The sequence below is a fragment of the Coffea arabica genome, chromosome 11e (assembly GCF_036785885.1).
Source record: "Coffea arabica cultivar ET-39 chromosome 11e, Coffea Arabica ET-39 HiFi, whole genome shotgun sequence".
Taxonomy (NCBI): domain Eukaryota; kingdom Viridiplantae; phylum Streptophyta; class Magnoliopsida; order Gentianales; family Rubiaceae; genus Coffea; species Coffea arabica.
In genome coordinates this window covers 61877681-61887941 of record NC_092331.1, presented here as the reverse complement: position 1 = coordinate 61887941, position 10261 = coordinate 61877681, and the positions used below count along the sequence as shown (strand labels likewise).

The 10261-nt window shown below is 36.5% G+C and overlaps 2 protein-coding genes across 2 annotated transcripts; one reads left to right on the top strand and one right to left on the bottom strand.

Moving 5' to 3' along the window:
- The first annotated feature begins 581 nt into the window (after positions 1-581).
- On the top strand, positions 582-1915 carry LOC113718884 (arabinogalactan O-methyltransferase 1-like). The gene has a single exon (XM_027243811.2). It carries the CDS (start codon positions 770-772, stop codon positions 1625-1627), a length of 858 nt encoding a protein of 285 aa, XP_027099612.1. The 5' UTR covers positions 582-769; the 3' UTR covers positions 1628-1915.
- Positions 1916-6521: 4606 nt separating this feature from the next.
- On the bottom strand, positions 6522-8124 carry LOC113718153 (uncharacterized). Its single transcript, XM_072071690.1, has 2 exons — positions 7972-8124; positions 6522-7882 (listed from the first exon to the last, which is right to left on the bottom strand). Exon 2 carries the CDS (start codon positions 7679-7681, stop codon positions 6728-6730), a length of 954 nt encoding a protein of 317 aa, XP_071927791.1. The 5' UTR covers positions 7682-7882; positions 7972-8124; the 3' UTR covers positions 6522-6727.
- Positions 8125-10261: the final 2137 nt, after the last annotated feature.

Genomic DNA, 10261 nt, shown 5'->3' with positions numbered 1-10261 from the left:
ACGACTATACAGTCTACCCGCCCAAAAATTTTCTACAATTTCGTGTTCTCATTGATTGACTTTGATATTTTATATTTCGTGATCCCATCGCTCAAAATTATACGAACAAAACATTTTGTTTTAGCCAAATCAGCATTAACACGACGATTTCTTGATATTCAAACATTTTTTTGGGGTCACTTTCTATAATTTCTTTCCCTTTTCCATCTCCAACAAAGTGCAAGATAGTACCACTACTGGAAAAAAAAAATATCACATGTACAAGCCTAATAAAGCCACCACCATCAATACCGTACATCTGTCTATTTTAATTAGCACAAACATTTTTTTTTTTGTCAAATCATAAATCTAAGCTGTGCTAACATTAAGTTGTGCTATTTTCACTAGTACCTAAGCTATACAACCCTCATTAAGAAAAGTAAACGACTGATTATAAAACCAAAGTGGGGCAGAAAACCCAAGGCAAAAAAAAAAAAAAAAAATCTTCTTGTAATGGAGATTTGTACGGGGATTAATAATGGATGCGTTTTTGTTAGACTTTGAGGTCAAATAGTTTTCCAAATTTTGAAGCCTTCAAGGGGTGTAACAATAGTTTAGACAAATCGCATGGCCTTAAACGTCATTAACCCCAAAACAAACTCTAAATTCCACAGCTCAAACATCGCTGAGTCACAGTAGAGAGCGAGATCCATGCGAAGCATATATCCGTCTCTTCAGCTCTTTCTTTTTATACACTAAATTTCTCCGTTCATATATATTAACACAGATCATGGAAAAATCTGGTAATATGTCTATTAAGCGCCATTTTAGTCCTGAGAAGCGATGGTTACTGGGCACAACAGTTGTCTGCTTATTTGGTGGAGCGCTGTTTCTTGCGGCTTATGTAAGCATACCGGAGACTCCCCTTTTCTGCAAATCCATGCCGGGCTTCTTGGCAAAAGGTTCATACTCGGGTGAGACGCTCCAGCGCAACGCTATTGTCCACTACGCCACATCTCGCGTAGTCCCGCAACAATCACTGGACGAGATCCGAGTTTCCTTTGACGTCCTCAAAGCTAAGTCCCCATGCAACTTCCTAGTCTTCGGACTCGGCCACGATTCCCTCATGTGGGCTTCACTCAATCCGGGTGGTACAACGTTATTCCTAGAAGAAGATCCCAAGTGGGTCGACACAGTTCTCAAGGACGCACCGTATCTTCGTGCCCACACGGTCAAGTACCGGACTAAACTCTCCGAGGCCGATGATCTCCTGAAACAGTACCCGTCCCAACCGGAGTGTTCTGCTGAGAAACCGTTCCTCCGCGGAAACACGAAGTGCAAGTTGGCGCTGAATATGTTGCCGTGGGAAGTTTATAACAAGGAGTGGGACCTGATCATGATTGATGCCCCGAGAGGGTATTTTGCGGAGGCGCCGGGGCGGATGGCGGCCATATATTCAGCGGCTGTTATGGCAAGGAATAGGAAGGGATCGGGAGTGACGCATGTGTTCTTGCACGACGTAGATCGAAAGGTGGAGAAAGTTTATGCAGAAACGTTTTTGTGTCGTAAAAATCGTGTCAAGTCCGTCGGAAGGCTTTGGCATTTTGAGATACCTCCCGCCACAGATTCCAGCCCACAGTTTTGCTAGAATATACTGGATCAAGTTCGCATTGGATAATTACACCTAATAATTTAATAAAACAAGAATTCCACCAGTTAGTTGTGGTGATAATCTCAATCAAATTAAGTTAGATATGTAGATTTGGCATGCAATACATATAGTAATTGATATTTAGCGAACTTTTTGTTTATCCCCATCTGGTTTTTTAATTTTTGAAGAACTTATGGTATCGAGTGCTGATACTTTGTTTTGTTTTTTGTTTTTTTTTCCTTAAATAAAAAGGGTCTTTGAGAAGGTGATTAAATCAGGTGGAAATCGTCATCTTATTCACGTTCAATGACCTTTTGGGCTTTTCTCATTTACTGTTTGGTGTTTCGCTTCTTGCTCGTGCGTCTAAGATTCTAGTAGGAACTGCATGTTATCGGGGTTATTGTTCACGCAAATTACGATAAAGAAGTGTCGGATCACATCCTCCGCCGCGAGTCATGCATGGCCTGTCGACTGTCGAGAGTCTTGAGACTTGATAGAGATTAATAAGACTGAAAGTGAAGCTAAATTTTCTTCCATTAATTAAAGCACTAATTAATTGTTGACCGAGTTACCAATGTTCAACCACAAAATGTCAAATATTGGGGCTGATTTTATGAGCTGTTTTAACGCAGTAGACTAATTAGTTGGTAATATGGTAGGTAGACGGGAGGCTTACGACACCAAACAGTAGAAGTAAGAAGTATGATGGTAAATTTACTGAAAAAAAAAAGAGAAAGAAAAAGAAGCAACGTTATATTCACATGGAAATCAATCCTAATGGCATCGTCATTGACACAGGTGCTTTTCTTCCTCAATTCAATGATCGATGCTCCTCCTTTTCTAGCTCAAGAATCGCTTTGGCTTTTTGCTTATTTGAACATTAAACTTAGGGTTAATTTCACATACCTCCCTTGAGGTTTTTGACAATAGCAGAAAGTTCCCTTCAAGTTCTAAAAATTACACCTACCTCCCCTATTTTCATTATTTAAAAAACATTCTAGACCCAAAAAGCTATACTTTTTCTCAAAATTTCTATAATGCCCTTAAGTTATGATTCACAACGAAAATGTAAAGGAAAAAAAAAGGTTCATAGTCTCTATTTCATTTATCTTTACTTGCTATTACTATTATCTACCCATCAATATCAAAAACATCATTAAATAAACACTTATCTTTGTTATAATATTCATTTTTTACCTAAAAATTTCTAATGCAAACTATTGTATTAATTATAAACGCTATATTAGATACCCAAAAGTTTACTTATAATCTCATATCAATATCAGATTTTATTTAATATATAACAATATTCATCAATATCCCTAAATTTCAATTCCATGGCTGCCACCTTTTTAATACAAAATAATCTAAATCATTACTACTAATATCAATATCCAATATACTCCATTGGCACAGAGTTCAAAATAAATCAAATTCTCTTTATAGGAATAATATTAATAATTGTAAATAAAAAATAGAAACACAATACAATTATAAATATATACCAATAACACTTTTTTTTTTCATGGTAACTATAACAGTATAACCTATATTTAGTTCTTTTTTCACTTCCTATCCTTAATTTTTATTATTTTTATCACTGTCACTATTTTCATCTTCATCTAATTTGATAATGAAATTAGCACTCAATTTGTCATTGAACTATTTCAATTTGCTAATGGTTATCAAAAATTAGAAACAAAAATGACCGAAAGGAAACTATTTAATAATAATAAAAAATTGAGAATTGGGAATAGATATCAGATATGTAAGTATTGGTGGTTTGGTATGTATCGTAATTTTTTTAATGGTGACAATACACATTTGGTTGATAATAATAAATAAAATGAGTTTGAAAGGAAAATAAATGTAAGAAGAAAATGATAGATAGTTAAATGGGAAAGATTGTAGTTTGAATTATTGTTTGATAATATATGAGAGCACTTTAATATTTGATAGAGTTTTTCAATGAGTTGACAATTAATGAAGGGCATTCTTGCCTTTTTATCACACCAAAGGAGGTTTCTGTAATTATGTAAACCTCCAGGGAGTCGAGTGAAATTGTCGAAAACCTCATGGTAGGTTTTTGAAATTATCCCTTAAACTTAAATAGATGCTATTGTCATTTTCCCTCAAGTGCATTTATGGTGTACAAGTCACCTGTATTAGTGTATCATTCCAATATTGACATTTTATAGAATTGAGTGTGTTTGGATTACATGATTTTCAAGATAAAAAATTCAAATTTTGTTTTACTTGCATCATATACACAATTTTTAATTACATTTTTATTTCACATACATCACATCACAAAAAATGTTACAGTAATTATTTCAAATAATCTCCTATCCAAGCAAACTATCTGTGTATTTGGTGATTTACTATATCTCACGATGAATCTTGTTGAGGTAATAATTTGTAAAAACATGACGTCACTCGATCTTGTAAATGAAGCTACTCTTAGTTGTAATTTTTGTCGACTTCACATCCTACTATTAACTGTCGAAATGATAGAGTGAAATAAAGTCCAACCTCAAATAGGTGGACAAAGGCTTATAGTACACGTTAGGGGTGATGCTGTATTGAAAGTACTATCAAGTATTGTATTAAATAATTAAAACATAAATTATGGTAATACATACACATGCACACATACACGAAATGACTAATATAGGCTTGACATTTTTTCAACTTAGTGTTTGATCTTGAGTCGAGTTTTTCGAGTTCGATAAGACTTGGCATTGTTTCTGAATCCTCATGAGTCAAGCTTAAGTTTGGGCTCCCTGACTTATTCGAATTTGAGTTTGAATTCGAGTAGTACTTATACTCTTTGAGTTCGATCTTGAGTATGGTGCTACTTGAGGTTAACTCGACTTGGCAGCACCCTTAGTACATGTCTTCTACTCTAAGATACAACAAGAATAGTTTGTAATCTCGGATTGTATCTATGAAAGGTCCCTAGTAGTCCTCATCTATATGTGCAATGTTTTGAATATTGGATTGGACTGATCGGTTCAATTGGTTGAACCTCGAATCGACCATGTTTCTAGTCAAATTCAATAAAAAAAATTCAAAGAATTTATTGAATCGGTTAAACCCGATTAAGAATCGGTTGAACCGGTAAAAACTGGGAGGTTCAACCAATTTTTATTAAGTTTTTATTTTCTAACATAAATTTTTTAGTTTTATTCAAAATTTTTAATACAAAAATAAATTAAAAATTTATTAAACCTTTGGATCGGGGTTGAACTAATTGAATTGCAAATTGGAAGGTTTTCTAATTCACTCTCTGGTGCGAGTTTAAAAACATTTTATATACAACGACTAAGAATAGTTTTGGTTTGAACAGCTTAAAAAAAAATAGAGAGAGAGAGGGAGAGAGAGAGAGAGGAATCAAGGATAGTGTTGGTTTAGCTGGAAATTGGAACTCATCAAAATTTTCGAAACTATTGACCATCCGAAGGAAAAATTCGAAAAGGATACAAGAACACGTAGAAATTTGTGGCAATTTCTGTCGGAGTAGCTTTCAATTTGCTTGTCGCGAGATGATCATTTTCGACTATTAAAAAACGTGATGCATATTTTGATCTGACGCAATAAATTTGAGATAAGGCACCGGTTCTAAGGGCAAAGTGTTATTAAATAAAATATAGCTGCAATACAGCGACTTGTTCCTGCTAGACAGAGACCAGTGGCCTTGCTGCTGATCAACGCTTTATAAGCGTGCAAAATTGCTGCCTTCACCAGTTGTTCACCACTTTTAACTTTAATATGCCTATGTACCTGAATAAGTCGCTCGCAAAAACCATCTTTTGTTAGGTTGTTTCTGCTCTGTGATTAAGAACTCTGAAGAGTTTGAAAATTTGTTATGTTTTTAGAGGAAGACGAATGGAAAATTCAGTAGTCCAAGTCAAAATAATTTGGTTTCATAGGTGCTAATTGTCTTCTTGGTGCCAGAGCATTTACTAAAATATAGATACAGGTTCCAAGGTTTTACTGCTTTTGGTCCAGAGTCGGGGCAGCTGCAGCACAAAATTCCCAAAAAATTGGCCTATATAGTGGAGGAAAAACAAAAGAAGAGAAAGGAAAAAGGGTTTATTTGTCCAAATCTTACAAGCGTATCAGGGTTGTTTAAAGTCAAAGTCCGATGCTGAAATACTAATCCACTGAGTGATCGACGAAGTTCGCATATTAAATGTGTATTTACTGGTAGGCCGTACAAAATTATACTTTAAAGTTCAGACATAAAATGTCAGTAAGAGAATACAGCCTGTGAAAGCAAAGCGCACGTTTTGGTTCTCCATCTCGATTGGTTCAAAGACTCAGCCAGACTGAGACGATTCGGTCGATCGGGACGAGATGATTTCGAAAAAATAGATCGCTGAAAATTTGACTGAGACGTTTCCAAAATGGATAGAAACGGTCGAGTTGTTTCGAATCAATTCGAATTTTATTATTTTTGCTAATTTTTTAAATTATTTTTATTTATCATTTTTTTTCATAATTTTTAGAATATTAAATGTTTCAAAATTTTGTGTCTCGCCAAGATCGCGATTAATATGCCGAGACCGATGTAAAATGGTTCGGGCCGTGATCGCGACCACTACCATGGCTTTGAACCATGTCTATGATGGGAGTTTTTTCTGGCGAACAACGTGCACCTCGATCTGCCCCTTTTGACAGTCATGACGAGCTCAAGCATTTTTGGACTTTGGTAATCCTACAAAACAAGGGGACTGCTGTTCACAAATTAGATCATGGTTTCAAGACAGCAGAGATCATGTATATATAACTACGAGGAACTTGATAACAACTCAAAAAAGGGATTGATCATCACGGTCTCAAAGTTTGAAGGACCTCTGGATTTATGGGATAACATAACAAGAAACTGTTTATGTTGCAAGCAACTGTTTATTTAACGCATCTTGAAATAAGGCAGGCAATGATAACAAGAAACTGCTCTTTGTTTCGCCCCTCATAGAAAGAGCGGATAGTCTAATCATTTTACAACGACTCCTCGTTCTCGGAAATAAGTAAAATGGTACACAGCTGGTTTCTGCCTCGCACCACTTACAAAAAGTCATCCAGGAGCTGCTGCTAAGCTGAAGGTGCTGAGGTGTCGAATGATTTTCTTCTTACTAAGAGGCAAGTGATTCTGGACGGCTGAGGACGTGTACTCTCAACTGTACATAACACAAAATCAGGCCTGTGTAGCGCAAGGGTCAGCCGATCTTTCCCAAAATCCAATGCAGTTGCATCAAAAAGTACATGCCAAGAATTCCTATGTGCTTCCGAGATCCAATGCATCGAGTGACGGGTGTCGTTAACATAAGCAGGGTAAGCAAAAAGACCTTTTGGATTGTATTTACACTTTCTCCTGAAGTACTGGCTAAGCTGTGAACCCTTAATCCTCAAGTCCAACCAAGTCTCTGGTGCTACGATAGTCTTAGAGTCCTTGGATGCGACATATGTCCTTATGGAATCAGTTTCTTCTCCAAGGATGGTCATATAGTAGTTCCCTCTGAAGAAAGGGTACGACTCTCCTATCAGCATGGTGGCTTCTTTGACGGTAGGAGCGAAAAGAACCAAGTATTCTTCTTCTTTTAGCCCACACTGCTGCAAGGCTCGATTACGAACTTGTATTTCAGGGATTGAAATAAAATTCCCCTGAAGAGAAGTCTTCTTACTGAGGATGTCAAGTAATCTTGAGGGCTCCAGTTGCTTTCTGTCCAAATCAGCGGTAGAACTGCCAAAAGAAGGCGAAGATGACTCCCTTGCGCCGATGTTCTTGGGGGACTTTCCCCTGCCATCCTCAAGCATGTTCTCTGAAGACTCTTCGTTGACGCAGATTTTGTACAGATCAATCTCGTCTCCTTCTTCCACGAGGCCATTGGAGTACTCAGGATACTTTGCAAAGACATATTGCTGTACATATTGCATTTCGCTGGGCGTAATTGGTCCTGACCATCTTAGATCAAGGCCATGGAGTGTGGAAATTGCTTCGGCTACCAAGTGAGCTGGAATTACTGCATGTGCTTTCTGTTTTATCATTGGACGCACAATCAAGAATCATCATTCTATCAAAGTGAGAATCCAACACCGGACATCTAACAATAAAACCCCGGGAAAAACACTTAATCTATATGGAATATGGCAAGAAAGAATAAGCCCTTAACTTGCCTTGATCACCATGCTGGCTGGTCTGCTTTGATTTGGTGACCTTATTTCTCCAAATTCATTGTCTAACATATCCTATAGCATTGGACAAAACAATCTATGAATCAGAATCCAAACAAGTTTTTGAAAGTTTGTTTTGGAAAATGAGAAAGAAGTAATTCTACCTTGTACTCTCCACTTAAACGACATAGAGTTCCCTGATCTTCAAAGCTTCCCATGCTTAATTTGCTCAACATGCATTAGAAAATCAAAAGGAAGTTAATAACAAGGAAGAAAAGGAAGGGAATGGAGGGGAAGCAAATAACCAACAAGTTTTTATCTCTGCACAAACATCACCTGATGCTCAGTTGGTCCTAATAATATTCACAGAGCACGCGACAAATAGAGAAAAGCCGACACTGACGACAACAATGACCACATGACTTGGAAATGTATATGAAACAGTGATTGAACGTTAAATTTGTTTAGTGTTTTGTTCATAAATTATTGCTAAGAATGAGCCAAACTACTGAGTCTTGGCACATCAGATTACATAAGATTTAAGATCATCCTTCGCAACTAAGAGTTGACATCTTTAAGAGATCAAACCTCTACTTTACATTTCTTTCAAGCTCAAAAAAAGATTTCCTTGCATCATCTCATTTTTGTTTTTAAATCAAACTAATGCAAGCAAGACAAATTAAACGATTATTTGAGGCACCCTTCTTTTTGACAATTGGGATTGAATGGTGAAGGTACTTTTGCAATGTTCGCAGAATTAGACCTTCGTAAGTATGAATCTAGTCATGCTTGAATGGACGGATTAGAATAAAAAAGAAAAGAAAAAGATCGAATTCATCACAAATCATTGATCTAGACCAGGCGCCAAAATTCTCCACCAATTTACATATAATAGGGAAATTAATTTCATATTGAAGAAGATAAGCGACCAACAATAAATTAACATTGAAGCGATAGTGACCATTGGAGCATTTCAATACGTTAGAAGGCATAACGATGGACAGGTCCTACTTGGTGGGAGCAGGTCGGAATCTTTTGATGCTGACGACAATTTTCCAGGTCGCTTTGCTTGAACCAGATTTGGCAATTTAAAAAAAAACAACATTTATTGGATAATTTATACTACTATTACTATTATATTAGACTTATCACGAAAACTATATTAAAAAAAAAAGAGAAAGAAATGGCAATGGAATTGTTGGTTCGGACGCCATTTTGATATCATGCCTCTGGTTTGTACTTCAACCTTGTTCAAAGAGGCATCTCCGTTTGGTAAGCCTGATTTCTGAAAAAAAAAAAAAAGTTCAAATATTCTTTAACTTGCATCATAAATATAATTTTCATTTTTTTTATCGCACTTATTTCACATCACAAAAGTGTGACAATATATTATTCCAAAAGCTAACTAGTTCCGTGCGATAGGTCTTCTTTTATCCAACAAAAAGAGAGAGAGAGAGGGGGGGGGGGGTTGCTGGTGCCTATCGGTGTTCTTGTTGGTATAGCATCTTGAATGCCATTTACGGTATTTATATTGCAAAAGAAGCCAATCGGCATAACGATAATTCGAAGGCTTAATACATAATGTCTGCAGGTTTGATATGGTTACTAAGATCTACTATACAACTAACAGAAATGACTACTTTGACTTCCCTTGTTAGATTTGAAGCAAATACTATACCATATCATTGAGTGCTTCATTAAATTCAAAAAAAAAAAAAAAGATGATGCATCAAGTGCACAGAAAAATTAGTCAAGAATAGATCTAGCTGCATTATTCTTTTTTTTTTTTTTTCTGTCAAGAGATGAAAACACACGCACACTCAATTAGCTGCATTATTCTTTCTTGCAAGTATCCAACTTGACCTCACCTAACGCCTGGGTGCGGTTGGGGTGGCGCTGTACTCCAGGCGCAGGGGATTAGTCGGGCCGCCTTCGGGTCTTGACCCGGACACCCCTGTGTTGACAAAAAAAAAAAAAAAAAAAAAAAAAAAAAAAAAAAAAAGTATCCAACTTGACTACAAATCTAAGCTAGTACTAGTATTTATTTTGGCCATGAAAGCTAGTCAGCAATCACCTGACGACCGAACAGTTTCTATACTTGATATTTGGGTGAGCGCTGGCACCTTTATGTTTCAGTAGGGACAGAAGATGAGAACTAGCGTCTAGCGAGACGCGAAAGCGAGTCAAATCTGTTAGAGAAGCTTATTTTACTCATTTGTATTTGTGTTATGTTGGGTAGCATCATCTAAACCCTTTTACAATCACAACTTTCACCATCAATTCCGGCCAAAATGATGCTGCATGGAAACTTCATATCTGCTGTCCCGTCTTCAGGTCTCAAGAAAAGCCAAAAGAACAAAAGAAAAACAAAAGGTAAATTTGACCATTAATTAGATTTTCTTGCCTTGCCATATGATATTTATGTGATGACCACCACGAAAACGAAGTATCTTT